Raw genomic sequence first — 19,688 nt, 5'->3', positions numbered from 1 at the left:
TTGATGTCACAGGGTTTAATGTTTGCATCTTGCTTTATGGTCACTGGCATTGCCAGCGTTGCTGTTGAAGCCCTTGTCCCTACAGTCGGGTATTTCTGACTCTTGGGTGGTTCTAAAGGCTGAAGGTTTTTTACCTTCATGCATTTTATCAATTAAGGTAAAAAAGCCTTCGGTGTGCAGCTCCCCCCTCAGCCTCACCTGCGGCTGAGCTCGATCCATCGATGTGCACAAGATGTGTACCGTCATACAATGACTGACTGGTGTGAGGCTCATAAATTTCATCCCTGACTGTATGTTTTGGGTGCGTTTTTGGCTTTTTTTCCTGTCTGATGTGGCGATGTCTATAGCCTGAGGTACCATCAAGGGCAGATCTCACCTTTGGCCGGTCTGTTTCAAGAGACTTATTGCATCTCATTTTGTGGTTAAAAAGCCTTTGTGCAAGGTGTCAGGAGGATTGTTGCGCCTGTGCAGCCCCCTTTGTTCCAGTGGGATCTAACGTTGGTATTGCCTATTTTAGACTTCTCTAGTTAAGCCTGTTGAAGAAATTCTGTTGGCGCTTTTTATGTGCAAGTTCTGTTTGGTTGCCAACTTGTCATTACTTGGCTCGTAGAGTCTTGGAGCTGGTTGCTGTTTCTGCAGAGAACTTTTTACTAATTTTTCATAAGGATAAGGTGGTGTTAAGGCCTTGGTCCTCTGATTCCCTGTTTGTTCTAACGGAGGGTCCATGCTGCTTCTCGATCCTATTTTTCTAGGTGGTTCTGTCCACTTATTTTTCAGTCCTTTTGGTGAGCAGAATTTTTTTTTTTTTTTTTTTTTTTTTTATTATTATTGCAATTCTTTGTGAGCATCACTAATTTTAGCCCAGGTCAGGTTCAATTTGAAAATCAAATGTTTAAAAATGTTTGTATATATCGGTTTATAAGATTTTACTCAAAATTGTACCTCTCTTGCAGTGCCTCAAAACCTACACATGTCACAAGAATGAGAAATATTGCATATTCGCCAATTTCTCTGTCACAGGAGGCAAGGTATGATGTGTTCAGAGGATTTTATAATTTTCACTGACCTATGTCTAATGCCGATTTGTATGCAGCATACTGCTAGATGTTTTTTTGTTTTTGTTTTTTTTTTAATTCATTTTTCAATTAAATACATATTTCCATCATCACATAGGAAAAAAATACAAAAATCATTCCTTGTTTACACTTTCTAAACCTATTTCCCAATCCCTCCCCCTCCCTTCTTCCCTCCCCCCACCGCCCCCCATCCCTGTCAACCTTCTCTGCATTCTCTCCAGATCTTCCTAATAAAGCAAGTAGAGTTTAATCTTCATTTCTCCTTTATAGTTTCCTATATTTCTTATTCAATCCAGCTTTTTCCCATTTCATATAGTAAACCTCCATCTTATCTTCCTGCATGTGGTAAAGTTTTTCCATCTTTCTAATCTGATTCACTCTATCTACCCAGTCTTCCTCTCTCGGCACCTCTGCTTTCCGCCAGAACTTGGGTATCAAACCTTTTGCAGCATTAAGATAGTACCATATACCTGATTCCTTATATTTATTCACTGTTAAGTCTGTACTGTGCAGGAGACATATTGCTGGGTCCAACCCGACATCGATTTCAGTTATCATTCCAATTAAATAAATTATCTTCCAGAATACTTGGATTTTTGAACACTCCCACCATATATGGTTCGCTGTACCTATCTCTCCGCATCCCCGCCAACACCACAGTGAATTCTCCCCACACATCTTATTTTCAACATTCGGTGTAATGTGCCATCCTATCAAACACTTGTAATTTATTTCTACCTCCCTCATACTTACATTTTCGTGAGTTAATCTATATATTTTCTTCTGTTTTTCCTCATCTATCACAACCCCCATATCTTTTTCCCATTTTACTATATATATTGGCTTTGTGTCCAGTTCAGTAAGAATTTTTCAAACAAATCCCAGTCCCCTCTAGTTCTCAAGGGTTTTGAAAGATTCCCAATAAAACATTTCAATTGAAAGTAACGCCACTCATCTATCTTAGTGAATATCTCTCCCTTTTTCTTTTCCAAATACTGCTAGATGTGTGTTAAGCTCAGCAATAGACTATTTGAAAGTGTCACAGGAGCACTGTTTTTGTTTTTTTTTTTTCTTTACTTACTTTGGAAAAACTGCACTTATTAAGCAGAGATGGTGCTACATTGAAACATTGCCAGTGAGTGAAGAAAAACCTTTAAATTGCTTGTAAAGGTTTGTATTTTGTTTCTTAAAATAAAATGTAATACTTGCCTGCTATGTACAATAGTTTTGCACAAAGTGGCCTCAAACCACCTCTGGGGTCCCCACTGCCGGTTCATTTGGCTCCTCTTGACTTCTGAGTGCCCCCATTCCCAGTTACTTGCACTCATGTGGGCTTGATCCCAAGCCTGGTTGTGTTTTCCAGTGGCTCTCACTGCTACCTCTGAGTCCTGTGAAGAGAGAAAGCAATGCTGTTTTCTGGCACAGTGCTAGATCGAGATAGGAAAGTATTTTGGGGGGTAGCTGATCATGGAAAGTGTGTGGTGTGTTGTGTGGTGTTTTTTTTTAACACCTTCATGCAGAAAATGCAAGGTAAAAAAAAAATCTTAAGCCTTTACAGCCACTTTAAGGTCCTTGGCAATCTACCAGCTGTTCTTGGTGAGAGGTTTGGTTGTCTATTGGCAACATTTGAGCTTTGCAATAATTAGGAGAGTGTGTACCCGAAATTGACAGGTACTCGCTCCCACTTCTGCGACTGCCTAGGTGATCAGAAGCGGAAGGTGTCTTCCCCAGAAGACTATGGAACCATTCAGAAAGCGCAGCACTACTTGCGCATGTGCAATGGCCACCTGGCTGTGAAGCTGCAAGCTCACAGCTGGGTGCCCACACTGAAGATGCTGGCGCTGGGAATACAGGATGGCTGGTGAAATGGGCTGCAGGGAGGACACTGCAGATTAAGGAACAGGTGTGTGGCTGTTTTTTTAAAAGTCAGTCGCTAGTTTTTGTAGCTGCTGACTTATTTTTTTACAGTTTCACTGGAACTCCACTTAAACTGCATGAAAATGCATTTGAAGTAGAAAGCCCATTCTTTCCTGTGTAGATGGTACTACACTCCTATTTGTACATAGGTGCCCCTGCATTCACAAAAAAAGAACACATACTGTCAATCCCCTTCCTGTTTCCACACAGGTATACTGTAGGAGTATCCCTGCAATGGATACACAGGAAGTAATACACAGATACTGGTTCCAACCCCTCCCCACTCCAGAAAAAAAGAAAAAGCCATTTATCCCAGGCTCAGCTGCCCTTCCTGGGCATCACTTCTAGTTTCAGCACTGTAATAACCTGGCCAGGACGAAAATGATCAAACACGATCTGTGCTTGATTACCTTCAATTAGAATACAAAGGTGACATTAGGGCTCTAATAGAACCCTAAAGCCTCCTTAAAGAGAACCTGTTACTTAAACTTGTGAAGGACATGGTTAACGGAAAAACATACTACCCGATCTGCATTCTGGAGCTCAGAGCAATTTAATAATCCCTTCAATGCTGGACTAATACAAGGATATGTGATCCGGATTCAGTTGGGCTGTGCCACGGTCGTGGGTTGTCCATCAGAGAGGAACCAGAAGTCTGGCAGTTCAAAAAGAACAAGGACCGATACTGCCGACAGAACATCATGTTCAGCCCTATCTGATGTGCATATTCCAGGCATGGGGTTTCATGGGTAGACCTTTGTTCACAATGCAGATTAAAGAGAAGAAAAATGGTCTAGTTACATGGAGGTGTTCTTTACCTCTTTCGTAGGTATGGAACACCAGATGTGAACAAGTTTCAAGTTCAGCAAATTGACAAATTGTCTGCAGGTCCAGGGATCCTCTAGCCATCAGAGTGGATACGTTGGTGACTCCATTGCATCAGTTTTAACCTGTTGATTCCTGTTGCAGCAAACTGGTCCAAGCGAATGGGTGCTTGGACCTTTTTGGGCTCCTGGCAGACTCTCTGTGGGCCCTTTCAGATCCTTTCAATATTCTATTCCTAGGATTGATTTACCCTCCCCCCCGTCACTAGCCTTTTACAGTGTGGCTGTTCAGCCCAGGTCCTAAGAATGGAGGCTAACCTGTGTGTGGTGTTTTTTTTTTTTTGTTTTTTTTTTCCCTCTTCACTTTCAGACGTTAGATTGTTGGCTGTTCGCATTTCTACCATGACTTGTAGTCATTTTTTTCTGGTGTGGCAAGGAATTCTAATCCCAGGAAGTTCCCTGTGGGATTAATCTGGTCTTTTCTCCAGTCTGAACTACATCTTTCTCCGTGGCTGTGAGTGCCTTAAGGGACACATTTCAGCCTTGGCTATTTTCTCTATATATAGACAGTTTGCCCTCACTTCTATTTTGTGATCTGCAGCTTTAAAAATATATTGGTTTAAGCCCTGATTCTAAGAGCAGCTTAAATGATTCCATTTTCCTGTTTGTGTGTGTTTTTTTTTTTATTAAATAGCTAGGACTATGCACCTCGCCCAAGATCCAGCATTATGCTTGGAAGCAATAGTTTGTATGAGGCAAAGCGAGGAGGTTTCATCCCACAAAATTCTGAATGGGGTGCAGCATCCTGACTTTTCTTCAGTCCTCTCTGGATCATCATTCTAGGATTCTAGGCTATGATTTTTGTGTGTGGTTTGTTTTTTGTTTGTTCCTCCCCATGGGCTGCTTACTCTTCCTTGATGTAAGCTTTGGAAAGGTGAGCTGCTTACATAGTTTCACTGGTACATCCAGCTGTGAATCTGTGAAATCTCATTCTGCTTCTGTTAGATCTTCAAAACCCCTTTAGATTATTTCCGAGCTATTCCTTTGTTTGCAACTCTCCACAGGGTTGCCATCCTCATGTGAACACCAGTACGGTAAGTTTCTGAATTGTCAGTCTTTTCTGGTTAACCACTTCAATACCGGGCACTTTTAGCCTCTTCCTGCCCAGGCCAATTTTCAGCTTTCAGTGTTGTCGCACTTTGACAATTGTGCAGTCATGCAGCACTGTACCCATAAAAATTTCTATAACTTTTCACACAAATAGAGCTTTCTTTTGGTGGTATTTAACCTCTTCCCGACCACCCTATAGCAGAAATACTGCTTCAGGGCAGCACGGGTGCGTAAAATCACACGTGTGTGTGAGAGTTTGCATTTCCGGGTTGGCGGGTGGGGGTGGTAGGGGGAGGGCGCGCCCTACCCGCGCCGCGGTTGTCAATCACCGTCTCCTGGTGGTTACCGAGGATCTCCAACAGGGAGGAAAACTGTTTTGTTTTCCAGTCAGCTCAGGCACACTGCAGCACACAGACACCGCCCCCTAGTAAAACTCTCCCTGCACACACTTAACCCTTTGATCGCCCCTCATATTATCCCCTTAAATTGGCCTAAATTTATGTCGAAATGTGATTTTTTTTATTTTTTTTTTTTTTCCTCAAAATTTTTTTATTTTTTTTGTTTATTGCACAAAAAAAAAACGCACAGGTGATCAAATACCACCGAAAGAAAGCTCAAGTCGTGAGGGGAAAAAAAGGATGTAAATTTAATTTGGGTGCAGCGTTGCATGACCGCGTAATTGTCAAAGTAATGCAGCGCCGTAACGCAAAAAAAAATTGCCTGGTCAGGAAGGGGGGTAAATCCTCAGGAGGGCAAGTTGTTAATCACCACTGATGGGCACTGATGAGGTGGCACTGATATGCAACAATGATGGGCACTGATAGGGGAGCACTTATAAGCTGGCACTGATATGTAACAATGATGGGCACTGATAGGTGAGATTGGGTGGCACTGCTGGGCACAGGCGGGCGGCACTGCGGGGTGGCACTGCTGGGCACCAATCATCAGGGCACTGATTATCAGTGCCGATCCCTCCTCTGACAATTGCCGGTTATCTGCAGTACTTTCCTCACGCTGTGACAGTGTGAGGAAAGTGCAGCCGATCACTGGTAAATGCAATTGCCAGTTATCTGCTGTATCATTGGACAATGCTGATCACGTGGTAAAAGGCTGCTGTGATTGGCCTTTTTACCACCTCACTTGATCAGCTGTGTCTGTAGGACACAACGATTACAGAGATCGCCGGGGCCGCGCGGGAGGGCGCGTTCGGGGAGGGCATCATATGATGCCCTCCCAGAACTGGCTGGCCGCAGTGAAGCCGTCTTTCGGCTATCTGCGGTCGGCAAGTGGTTAAAGGGAAGGCCCTGAAAGCCATCTGTAAGGGGACACCATCCTTCTTATTTTAAATTTTCAAAGAAAAAAAAAAAAGTATTGAACACTTCACCATTTTTTTTTTCTGTAAATATATTTCTAAAAGTACTGTTGACATGAATATTTCACCACATGTTGCTTACATCCCATGCAATTTATACATACAAAGAAACCAAAAATCAGTTCATAAATTATGTGTAATAAAATGGAATGACATGGAAAAAGTATTGAAGACATGAAGAAAGGGAGGTGCAAAAAGGCATGGAAAGCCAAGACACCAGCTGAAATCTATCAGTAATTAGAAAGCAATCCTGCCCCTTGTCAGTGCAATTAAAATCAGCTGGTTCAGTCTCAACTGATGGTCTATAAAATGGTGTCTCATTACCAAAGTGTCATGCAAGGAAAAAACTCATGATGGGTAAAAGCAGAGAGCTCCCTCAAGACCTTTGCAACCTTATTGTTGCAAAACATACTGATGGCATTGGTTACAGAAGGATTTCTAAACTTCTGAATGTCCCAGTGAGCACTGTTTGGACCATAATCCGGAAGTGGAAAGAACATCCATTTCACAATAAACCGGCCACAACCAGGTGCTCCTCGCAAGATTTCTGACAGAGGAGGTAAAAAGAATTATCAGAGTTGTCCAAACACCAAGGACCACTTGTGAAGAGCTTCAGAAAGACCTGGAATTAGCAGGTACAATTGTTTCAAAGAAAACAATAAGTAATGCACTCAACCGCCATGGCCTGTATGCACGCTCACCACACAAGACTGCATTACTGAAGAAACAGTATGTTAAAACTTTTTAAGTTTGCGGCATTTAAACAAGCCTGTGAAATACGGGGAGAATATAGTCTGATCAGATGAGACCAACATTTAACTCTTTGAATGCCATAATACACACCATGTTTGGAAGTCAAATGGCACTGCACATCACCTTAAAAACACCATACTAATGGTGAAGTTTGGAGGTGGGATCATCATGGTGTGGGGCTGTTTTTCAGCATCCGGTACTGGCAAACGTCATATCATTGAAGGAAGGATGAATTAAAAATTGTACCAAGACATTTGATAAAAGTCTGCTGCCATCTACCAGAATGATGAAGATGAATCAAGGGTGGACATTTCAGCAAAACAATGATCCCAAACACAAAGCCAAGGAAGCTCTCTAAGACAGAGAGAAAATAAAGCTGCTAGAATGGCCCAGCTATTCGCCTGACTTGAATCCAATAAAAAATCTATAGAAAGAACTAAAGATCAGGGTTTATAGACACACAGAGTAATGCATGCGACTAGTTTCTCCATGCCGGAGGCATCTTGAAGCTGTCCTTACCAACAAAGGATTTAAATACATTTCAGTTAGCATGTTCAATAATTTTTCCCTTTGTCATTCCATTTTATTACACAACTTTAATTTCTGAACTTATTTGTTTTGGTTTCTTTGTATGTTTGGATTGAATGGGTTGTTACTGACATGTAGTGAAAATTTCATGTCAACAGCACCTTTAGAAATGTATTTACTGAGAAAAATGGTGAAGTGTTTTATTTTACCCGCTATAATATCTAGCCTGTCATGCAAATCTGTGAGCTTAAAAATGCATCCAGAATTGCATATGTGTGAACCAGGGCGGCTCCATTCACACCTGGGCGTTTGAGATCTTGGCAAAATCGTTGTGATTGCAAAATGTGGTTTTGCCTTGATTGTCGTCGTGCAGCAGTTTGCATCATGTGAAGCTTGTCGCCCAAAAGTTGCTTTGCCTTGAGCACTGACAACCCACTCTGTTACAAAAAAACTAGCTCCTAATGTTTACAGCTGACACCTAGATTCAAAGCAAATTTGTCCAGCTCTGCTCTATATTGTTTAAGGCAGTGGTCTCCAAACTGCGGCCCAGAGGCTGGATGCGGCCCTTTGCTTGCCATTATCCGGCCCTTGAGGCATTTTTCCCTCCCAATGATACAAGACACTATTCCTCCCACTGACACCAACAATGGGGCACTATTCCTCCCACTGACACCAATGATGAGGCACTCAAACTAACACCAACACCAACAATAGGGCACTATTCCTCCCACTGACACCAGCAATGGGGAAATATTTCTCTCCCTAATACCAAAGATACTTTTTTTACGCCCACTGACACCAGGACAATTTCAACTCCCAATGGCCACACACCGCCCCCCCAAACTCTGAAGGATAGTAAACTGGCCCTTTTATGTTTAGAAACTTTGGAGTAAGGGAATTAAAACCATTTCTAGACGGTCTCCCTCTTTGGGTAGTTGACACTCTTCTAGCCATGTCTCATCCTTAGTAATGCTGCTTGGCAATTAATTACAGGTGCCGGGAGGACAAATTTCTGTTCAGTCCCTGTATTTCTTGGGGTGACTGTTTAGTGTCTACAGCTAGGATTAACGCGTTTGAGGGCTAGTTCACACCATACATATATTAAAAACTGATAGGAAAACTGCACAGATTTCACTTGCAGAGACATGTTTACATACGTGTTTCAGTGAGTTTTCATGCATGTCAGCTATGTGCCCTATTCAGACCACACTATTGATGTCATGTCATTTTTTTTTTTCTGTGCAGAAAACTGCGTACACGTTGCAGATTCTTGCGCGAAACAAATCTACACCTGATACCAGTGTGGTGGTATGAATAGGGCACGTAGAGAACACTTAGCCATTTTTCTGTGCGGGCACAAAAAAAAAGACGTTTCTGCACATGGTGTGAACGAGGCCTAAAATTAATCCTTTTATTAACGGTAACATGAGCTGCATTATGTACCTTATTTTCTGCCTTAAACAATATGAGGGAAGGACAACAAGGATGCTGAGAGATCACCTCCATGGCCACATATATAACATACAGAAAGATCATTCTACTAAAGTAGCAAACATTTTAATGTGTATCATGGCGGAGATCTCTCAGCTCTCTGCATTCAAGGAATTGAACAGGTGGTGATTCTTTCAGGTTATTATATAAACTTGAACTTCACTGGATTTTACTTACAGACATGTATTTCTGACGTGCTCAATTCTGAATGGGATCTCACACTTCTTTGAATAAATTGCAGGATTTATTTCCAATTTGCAGATGTAAAACTTTCGAATTGTTATGTTTTTGGATTATATGTGGAGAATTCATAGTTTTATGGATTGTCCTTTTCTGGACATTAACTGCTTCCCAACCGCCCTATAGCAGATATACTACTACAGGGTGGCAGGGGTGCGCAAAATTACCTATATATGTGATTTTGCATTTCCAGGTAGGGAGCGCGTGCGCGCTGTGCCCTGCTGTCTTTCACAGTCGCGGCTTTCAGTCACCGGGGTCCCTCCCGGTGATCACCGAGCATCTACCGAGCATGGGGAGGAGGACTGTTTTGTTTACTAACAGTCCTCCCCCCCCCCCCCCCCCCCCCCCCGTCAGCTTGGGCACACTTGTGCACAGCCATCCAGAGCACTGTGTTTACAGTGAAGCACCAACACACCGCTCCCTAGTAAAACACTCCCTGCACACAGTTAACCCTTTGATCGCCCCTCATGTTAACCCCTCCCTGCCCAGTGCCATTAGTACAGTGTCAGTTATTTTTTTATTTTTTTTAAGCACTGATCACTGTATTGGTGTCACTGGGGATATCAGTGACACCACGTCAGTTCCCCCCAGTGTCAGAATGTCTGCCGCAGTCCTGCTATAAGTCGCTGATTGCTGCCATTACTAGTAGGACAAAAAAAACAATACCAGTATTTATACCGCCATTTGTAAACACTATAACGCTCATGTAACCCAATTAATTTACATGTATTGGGATTTTTTTTTTTTAGCACAGACATGTAGCAGAATACATTTTGGCCTAAATTTGATGAAATGTGATGCTTGAAAAAAAATTTTATTGGACATGTTTAATAGCAAAAGTCAAGAATATTTGTTTTTTTGTTGTTTTTTCTCAAAATTGTCTTTTTTTTTTTTTTTTTTTTTTTAGCGCCAAAAATAAGAACCACAGAGGCGATCAAATACTATTGAAAGAAAGCTCAATTAGTGGGAAAAAAGATGTAAATTTCATTTGGGTGCAGCATTGCATGACCGCACAATGGTCAGTTAAAGTAATGCAGCGCAATAATGCAAAAAATGGCCTGGTCAGGAAGGGGGGGGGGGGGGTAAATCCTCAGGAGGGCGAGTGGTTAATACTGAAATTTTATAGATCCTCGTATTGATTAGTGGTTCCAAATTAACTACTGCAGTAGAGGACAGACACAAAAAGATACTTGGCATCTTTCCAAATCACTGTTCTGTTTATTTGTGCATTTTGATGGTTTTTATACAAATGTTTATTGGGGTATTACATTAATATTACAATTGTACTTTAATGGTAACAATGTGCGTTACACAGGCAGGCTAATTTCTAATCAGGACTTGAAGGAATGCAAATATGCACCGAAACCATTATTGCTGTGTGCACAATGAGTGCAGTGTACAATACATAGGCAAAGCATACCAAATATAATACAATTTTATATAGAACTTACACATTTCCTTTACAGTTCTTAATGTATTTTGTGTATTGTGGGGTTTTGTGGTTTTTTTTTTGGTTTTTTTTGCCCACAAGTGGTGATTCATTACTACTTTTAAGGAATGAGTTTAAATGGTTTCATATGTTGTTTTATTTTATAAATACATTGGGTACACAAAGTAGCTGATCTGCCTTTTCTAGATGGACCTGTCTAGTGTTTTGTGTATAGCTGAGTGGGGGTGGCTCTTCTATGTAGAGTATCTGTAAAATCCTTCCAGCAAGGTTATGGTTAAAGCTGGCCATACATTTATACAATTTTCTATTTCCTTTAGATTTACCTTCAAATATGTAGTGCAAGGGTCTGCCTGATTGCATGCAAATTTCAAGTATTTAGGTCTGACCTCATAGTATATGATGCTGGCAAATCTAAAGGATAATTATGTAATTTATGGCCAGCCCAAGAGCTGATAACCTTTAGTCTCTTGCTGCTCTTTCTGTGCTGTTGCTTGCCATTTTAAGGATATGCTGGAATAAAAGTGGTTTTTATGATCAGAGTACAGTCGTCCGGATTATCTTTCCTTTGTTCTCATGCTGCTTTGCGAATTGGGCCAGCACCTATATTGAAGGAGAATGTGGGAGGTATATAGTAGTAAACCAACCTGGAGCAGCATTGATTGTCCTGTGTATATTGGTAGGACAGGCTGGGTCGCACACTGTTTTACAGACAAACTTTTGGGAGGCCATGCACAGCATCTAGTATGCCTTGGAAATTTAAAGCGGTAGTAAAGTCGTTTCTTCAAATTAAAAAAAAATGGTTCCCCTGAGGTTTAAGCTATAACTTACCAGTATGAGCTCTCCAGCACAGCTCTATCATGGCTTGCCTGGTGTAACTTCCAGGTTTCCTATCTTAGACTGCTTGAAAGGTTGGGCTGCGGCAACATCACCCCCGTGCATGCGAATGGGGGTCACGTTGCCGTGAGACGCAGAGTGGACAGTAAATGTGATCTGAGCTGTGCATGTAAAGCTCAGATCACATTACCTGATAGGTAGAGGGGACATTTGACCACTAGGGTCTCTTCGTTTATAATAACCCTCCCTGTCAGTGGATTTTACATACATCAAACATCCTTTTTACACAATGCAGAGGATTAAACCCTTAAGTTCCACGGTGAGTATAATAAGCATGCATTACTGCATATACAGACTGATTTTACTGTTGTGGGTTTAGCAACACTTTATAGTCTAACTCCATCCTTTCCAAATGTTACACCTGCATTTAGGGTGTGACTTGTTGCTTTTATTTTTGGGAACCACTTGCTGACTGTGCTATAACTGAAAGACGGCAACAGCATGGTCAGCTAGTTCTGGGAGGGTGTCTATAGATGTCCTCCCAGAACCCCACCCTTGGGGGTACACATTGGGCGTGCTCTGTGATGTTTGTGTCATTTGGACACATCTGATCACAGATCGTGATAAAGGGCCAACCAGAGCAGCCCTTTACCATGTGATCAGCTGTGTCAAATCACAGCTGATCACATCATAAACAGACTTGCAGGTTATTGGCAGTCCATTCCTTACGTGCTGTCACAGCTTGAGGAAAGGAGAGCCGGTAACCAGCAATTCGGATAGGGAACATTTACACTTCTAATCAGGGCACTGATCGTGGCACTGATCGAGGGCAGCCCCATTAGTGCCTCCTGTTGGTGCAGTCTCATCAGTGGCACCTCATCAGTGCATATCGGTGAAGAAAAATTACTTTAAAACAAAAATGTGCTAAAAACGCATGCAACCAATGCACATTACCCAGCGCTTATGTAAGAATGGTGAATACACCTAAGCTTGAGAGCTAGCTACTTTGTTTAAAATCGTCATGAATACAACATTAATCACAGCAGCGCTCCACACTTTTAAAAGTTCAGTTTTCCACCAATTGGTGCTGAAAAGTGCAACAAATCCCAAACAGTGAAATGTTTTCCTCTGGGTGGATAGTTCACAGCTTCACTCCACCTTTTAATTGGAGTACATAAATCACCCTTTGTGCTCAGTGAACCACATCCCCTCGGTACAGCACTCACTGCAAGTAAATGCCTGTCATATTACTGATTAGGCAAATGGCACTTTTATTTGATCATTCATTTAGATGGATCCAAAATCTTCCTTTCCCACAGTGGTACTTTAAAACTCTAAAAGCTCAAGATAGGGGAACAAAGCAACACACATAGCGTAATCCCATTTAACAAATTTATTGCTTGTTCATTCCCATTAAAAACTCACAAACCTAAAAAGAATGATCGCTTATCATAATCCCAATTCATCAGACCTCCACCATCACAGTAATGCATGCGGTATCTCCCCACGCTGCTGATACACGGACTGAGGTTACCTCCTTCATGCCCCGTCCCTAATGTTTCATCCTTACAACTTCTTCTGAGGGAATGGCGAAACAGCATATCGTTCCTTTATAACTGACCTCCTTTGGTATTTAACACTTTATACTCCCTTGACCACCAATGTCCATTCTATTAACCACAGTGGAATCCAGACAGACATCTAGTGGTCACACATCATTTTACATCTAATTATATCCAACGTGATAAACAATTTCAACAGATCTCAGTTAGCAGATCTCCATAGAATAATTGTGCATCAAACCACCCTTTATCTCTCGGTCTGTCCATAATCAGTCTCTCCATCACAAACATTATTTAAAATTTGCATTTGGAAAAATGCATACTAACCTTCATACACATAACATTCAATGTCTATAGTTTGCGGATTACAAACCTTCAAAGAGATGAGAACCAGAAAAAACTTGCCTAAAAACATTTTCTATTTTTACCTACAGATCAAATATTATTTTTCCGCAAAAAATCCATTTACATTAGAGGGCCCTACATTTTTTTTTAAACCGTAACCTTTTCCGCCTCCTTCCTCCTCTACTGCTTTTGGACACTTTTTTTTTTTTTGGGTGGGGGAGAGGGTACATAATTTTGACTGACACTTGCTGCCACTTCTGTCCGGATCACCTCAGCAGTCCAAGAAGGCTGTGGGACCATTTACAAAGGAAAGCCACAAGGTGTGGTAGCTGGATTCCTTAAGTACTCATGCTAGTGCTGGGGAACCAGAAGACCGACAAATAACTGTCCAGGGTGAGGACAGTGCTGAATACCTAGACAGGTAAGTATTTTGTAGCTGCTGCCAATTTTTCTTCTTCCTCTTCCTCTTCCCTCCTCCCTCTTCCTCTTCCCTCCTCCCTCTTCCTTCTTCCTCCTGTTTTTTTTATAATCCTGTAGATTCTGGTATTGCTCTCTGGTTCAGCCTCTTTGGGAAAAAGTAGTTTAAAATGGTTGTAAACTACAGACATTTAATTCTGAGCAAAGCATATTTCTATAGTGTTTACTTTCCTCTCTCTAAAGTACTAAATGTTATTTGTCTGCTGTCTAGTTTCTGTCATTAACATGAGCCATTGCTGACACGTTTTCCTGACACCAAAAGGTAAAAAGGTGACAGGGGAGGGATCTCCAGAACACAGCCGTTGATTGACAGCCTCAGCACTGTTGCTGTGGGAAGGGGGAACATCCATTCCCTCCAATCAGCTCTCAGAGCTCATGAAACTGCAGCTCTCCACCCCCTGATTTGTGAGTCTGTGAAAAATCCCTTTCATCTGAGTTTTACAAGAATGTATAGTACAAATGGCTGCAAATAAACAGGTACAACTTTTGTAGGAGGATTTTTTTAATCTGTTCGTCACCTGAGGCCACTCACTTCACTGGGTATAGGTAAGGGTTTAAAACCACTTTAAGGTAATAAGTCAAATCCAGGGGGTCATGATCCCCATAGACCAGTGTTTCTCAATCTTTTTTCAGTCAAGGCACCCTTTAAAATTATGGACAGTCGTGAGGCACCCCGTTTTAAAATGTGAAAAACTATTCTAATAGTTTTATATAACACAGCAACATCCACACACATAGAACACCCAACATTAGAGGTGATTTATTCTTCCAAAGAAAATACATTTTCCACACTGGTACTGACAAGTATTTCAGTGTTTCTCATCTCCATCACTGAGCTAATGTGACCCCAGCACTGATGGAAAGGGGCAGGGGATGGTCAAACTAGGATGCTGTGCAGGCAGCTGACATCCTCATCAACTGATGATGTAATTGGTTGTTAGGACGCTGGCGGCTAGAGGGTTGTAATGGTGTACAATGAAGACCGGTGGCTTTGTGTAACTAAAAGGCAGGCGTGTTCTACCCAATGGCTTGTATACAAGTTTTTATGAACTTTTTAGACATTTTGCCAAGGCACCCCTGATGAAACCTCAAGACACCCCAGGGTGCCTGGGCACCCTGGTTGAGAGAGGCTGCCATAGACACTGTACACTGTCTCCCTGGCCTGCCTTGCCTAGGCATTTCTAAATATTCATAAAGACAAACTACATATATTCTGACAGCAGTCAGATGACTTATTCTATTTCATTGGAAGACTGCAGTTGTCCCAACTCAGACACCTCTATTGGACACCATCCGTTGAAAATTAGGAGGATGGAATATCCAACTGCAAAAATATGAGATAGATGGGTAAACCAAAAGGTGATTAATCCTATATTTGAGAAAATATGACCAAACACCCCCTCTTGTTACATCTGACAATTTATAGTGACTGTAGATTGACACAGTATACAGCCCGATGTGCTCAGAATTTTAAGAAATGATTTGTTCTCTTTGCTCTGTTTTATGTTTCTGTTTTTACCCTAGTTTAATAACGCTTTAAAATATTTTCCTCTTTCTACTCCTCTTTATAAACCACAGGTTTGCAGTTCAATGTCTGTAACATCTGTATTCCTACAAACGTGTTAAACCAGATCATTTGCTGTAAATGAACTAGATACTTTATGCTTTATGACACAGTACTTTTCTGGTAATGCATAGTTGCATACTGAAAACTGTAAATGCTATAAAAGAATGGTCCTTTCAACTGTGTGGATGCATTACAGATTGTATAACCTTGGCTAATGGTTTAATGTGTATGTACTCCTGTAACTTGTTAAAACCTGCAAACTTTAACCACTTACCCTCCTGAAGATTTACCCCCCTTCCTGACCAGGCCATTTTTTGCATTACAGCACTGCATTACTTTGACAATTGCGCAGCCATGCAACGCTGCACCCAAATGAAATTATGTCCATTTTCTCTCCCACTAATTGAGCTTTCTGTTGTTGGTATTTGATCACCTGTGTGGTTTTTTTTTTTCTCTCTATAAAAAAGCCACAATTTTTAGAACAAAAACAATATTTTGGTCTTTTTGCTATTAAACATGTCCAGTAAAAAAATTGAAATGCAAATTTCATCATAGATTTATGTCAAAATGTATTCTGCGACATGTCTTTGCTAAAAAAAAGAAAAATCCCAGTACTTGTAAATTAGTTGGTTTATGTGAAAGTTATAACTTTTACAAATGGCGGTATAGATACTGGGATTTGTTTTTTGTTTTTTTTTCCCCTAATAGTAATGGCGGCGATCAGCGACTTTTAGCGGGACTACAGTGGACACTGAGGGGGAAATGACTTGGTGTCACTGACATCCCTAGTGACACCAATACAGTGATCAGTGCTAAAAAAAAAAAGCACTGACACACTACTAATGGCACTGGGCAGGAAGGGGTTAATATGAGGGGCGATCAAAGGGTTAACTATGTATAGGGAGTGTTTTACTAGGGGGCAGGGGGTGTGTGCTTCACTGTAAGCACACTGCTCTGGATCCAGAGCAGTGTGCCCGAGCTGACTGAGGAAGACTGTTGGTAAGCAAAACAGTCTTCCTCCCCATCAGAGCTGCTCGGTAATTACCGGCCGGGACCTGGTGATTGCCAGCCGCGGCGCGAATGGTGGTGTGGGATGGGTTCGTGTGCACCCCCCCACCCGGAAATGCAAAATCACGTATATATACGTGATTTTGTGCACCCCTGCAACCCTGTAGCAGTATATCTGCTATAGGTCGGCAGGGAAGCAGTTAATAAAAATACAATTGCAAAAATAAATGGGGCCCAGTCCAAGACATAAAGGTGAAAGTTAAGGAAATGAGTATTTAATGAGAATAGCCTTTTACTAGTTCCCGTTGACATTCTACAAGTAACTCACTGAATGGTGATCTTTAAAAATCAAATCTAACATTACACTTGTGCGTTAAAGGATCAGTACCTGTTTTTCCTGCTGTCTACAGTCTGTACTTTGTTTTTGTTTTCAGTGGATTGTATCCGGCTCCGAGGATAATTTGGTGTATATCTGGAACCTTCAGACCAAGGAAGTTGTGCAGAAACTACAGGGTCATACAGGTAGTAGGAGTTATTTGGGAAACCAAGATAAAGTATACATTTCACTTACCTGATATGTTATAATTTTCTTGACAAATTAGTTAATTTATCTTTAGTGGATAATGGTTGATAGTGTTTGTTCTAAGAAATTATTAGACTGCTGGGGAAAAATACTTTGTCAGTCTAGAAATTGGGGTTCTTATGCTTCCACTAGCAGTAAATATGTAGGCACAACTATTTCTATTTGTTTATGGAAGTTTATGAATCAAGTAACAAAAGTTGGCCCAGTAGTTAGCATGTTTGCCTTGCAATGTTGGGAGTCCTTTTGTGCAGCAAGGCGTAATATATCAGTGCTCTATAAATGTATATTATGTGAGTGCATGAATTTAAGCTGATTGTGTTTGGACTTTAAAATGTTATTGTGTTTATAAACTCTAACAATAAACTTCACTTATTTGTGCACTTTCGGTCTGTTAAATATATTGATTGTTTAGAGAAAAAAATCTGATCCTGCTAGAAATCTAGTGAGTTCTTAATTTGCTGGGCAGCCTGCCTACGCTGCACTGAAATTTCGGGCAGTGTTAACAGAGCTACTCTGTTCCTCTGAACTACAGATATGTTGGAATGTGATGTGATGGTGTTATGTAGTGCTAACATATTTCTTAGGTGACTGTGCTGCTCTTCCATAGAAACAGTACGGTGAGTAAGCGTGGTCACCCTAGGGCACGAAATGTTGTCAAAAGAAAAAATAACGTAGCTACCACATCTAATGACTATTAAGCTGGTCTATATTACATTTTTGTGCTTGAGTTTTCAGACATTGGTGCAGAGACTGATGTGAATTGTTTAGTGTTCTTTTTACAGTTTGAAGGATAAGTCAGCTATATAAACTACTAATAAATTCTGTCAGTGCTTTCCTTGAATTTGCACTTGCTCTCTAGAATATATTTTCATTCATAAATTTTCAATTTCATGCAAATATAAGTTTTTTTTTGTGGTTTCCTTTCTCATCTTCAGATGTCGTCATTTCAACAGCCTGTCACCCTACAGAAAACATCATTGCTTCGGCTGCACTAGAGAACGACAAGACCATCAAATTGTGGAAGAGCGATTGTTAAATCCCCTCATTAGACTTTATCCTCCAGAGGCCTCTACACCCCCTGGGACACAATCCTGTAAAGTGTGAATCGGGATTCTGAAACGTTTTGATTGTGAAATTTAGAACAAAGAAGGAATATCTTGCAGCCTCAAATGTATTATTTTCCAATCAGCGTTATACCTTGCCAGCAACATTTCATCCACCGTCTCCATGCCAACACACACCAAAGTTTGCTTGTTCTGTCCACTCTCAGCTTACATTCTTTTGGTCCAAAGATGTTGACAAGAAGCGCATAAGCTTACGAAATCAGGTTTTTTGCTCCTGTCCCTCACTTGGAATTTTTTTATTTTAAACAATTTGTCTCCCACTTTTGGGGAAGTAGCTTGATTATTTTTACTTATTACAGATTTCCAATAGTTGTCAGATCTCTAACCTGCACTTATTGGAGGATTGAATGCGCTCATAGATCCTTGTTATACAAGTTTTGTAAAAGAGGCTTTAACTCGTTTCCCTGTTCTCTTCTTTTCTAGTCAAATTCAGTTCAGCTGTTGTGACCAAATGAGGTTGCTGGTATCACAGTTGGGTTTTTCTTCTCACCAGACAAACCTGCGGTTCCTGTGGTTGTATAGTTAAGTGTTTTGTTCCTATGTGTTGTTACTACAGAGCCAATTTTGCAGTCTGAGTGGAGCAGTGTGCACAGACTGCACCACCAGACCCTTCAGCTGCCACCAGCTCTTGGCACTGGAGGGGGGAATCCCATCTCCTGTGTGTTGATTTTATTGCCCCTTCCTTGTTTTATTTTCATCCCTTTTTTTTTTTTTTTCCCCCCTCCTTGCCGGGTTATTTAAGGGTGGGAATGGAAGGGTGAAACATAACAGATCCCGTTGTAAAAAAAAAAAAAAAAAAAAAATCATTGTATAAAGCAGCGCTGTTTTGTATTTTGGAAATTCATAGTATTGTATTGCTTATGGCATGAGTCTGTATTCGGATTTTTATTTTTTTTTTATATATTTTTGTCAATTTTTTTTTCTTTTCTTTCTGACAACATACAGATCCATAAGCTGTAATAAAGAGGTGGGTTTTTACGTGACTTTTGTCTGTGTGAACATTTTTTCAGCATGCTCATAATGCCAACACTCCAAATTCAGTTATAGGCTAACAATTAAAATAATGAATAATAGCAATTAACTTCTCATGATCCCCTGTACTTCAAAATAGAGGCCGGAAGAGGGGGGTTGGGGTCACTGGAAGCCAATAAATATGTTGTATAACAACGTCGGTATGTGTTTAAAACACTTAGGAGCTGGAAAAGGTGGCAAGTAGAGGAAGGATGTTGTCAGTGCTGTGATCATTTACAGCCCAATAAGTCGCCTTGGAAAAAGGGGAAGGTGATGATACAGAAAGCTCCAGGGTCTGAATAGTGGTCTCACCCTTTTTGTTATGCTGCAGAGTATATCAAAACACTGCCTGAAGAGAATTATGGCAGGTAATATAATTTACACATGTATTTTGATTGGCTGCATGGAAATCACTT

General features: G+C 41.0%; 1 protein-coding gene across 4 annotated transcripts in view; it reads left to right on the top strand.

Annotated features, from left to right (window-relative positions):
- Positions 1 to 19,244, top strand: part of WDR5 (WD repeat domain 5) — a 43,447-nt gene extending 24,203 nt beyond the window's left edge. For all 4 annotated transcript variants that reach the window (XM_089684693.1, XM_089684691.1, XM_089684694.1 and 1 more), the window contains exons 12-14: positions 954 to 1,028; positions 16,989 to 17,076; positions 18,073 to 19,244. In XM_089684693.1, coding sequence (XP_089540819.1) covers positions 954 to 1,028; positions 16,989 to 17,076; positions 18,073 to 18,173 — 264 coding nt within the window. In that variant the 3' untranslated portion in view covers positions 18,174 to 19,244. The remainder of the gene's footprint in view (positions 1 to 953; positions 1,029 to 16,988; positions 17,077 to 18,072) is intronic.
- The last annotated feature ends 444 nt before the right edge of the window (positions 19,245 to 19,688 follow it).

This window comes from Staurois parvus, unplaced genomic scaffold, assembly GCF_062004578.1.
Source record: "Staurois parvus isolate SC_StPar_1 unplaced genomic scaffold, SC_StPar_1.0 ptg000352l, whole genome shotgun sequence".
Lineage (NCBI taxonomy): Eukaryota > Metazoa > Chordata > Amphibia > Anura > Ranidae > Staurois > Staurois parvus.
Note: the sequence above shows the minus strand (reverse complement) of the source record. Positions and strands in the feature narration are given on the sequence as shown.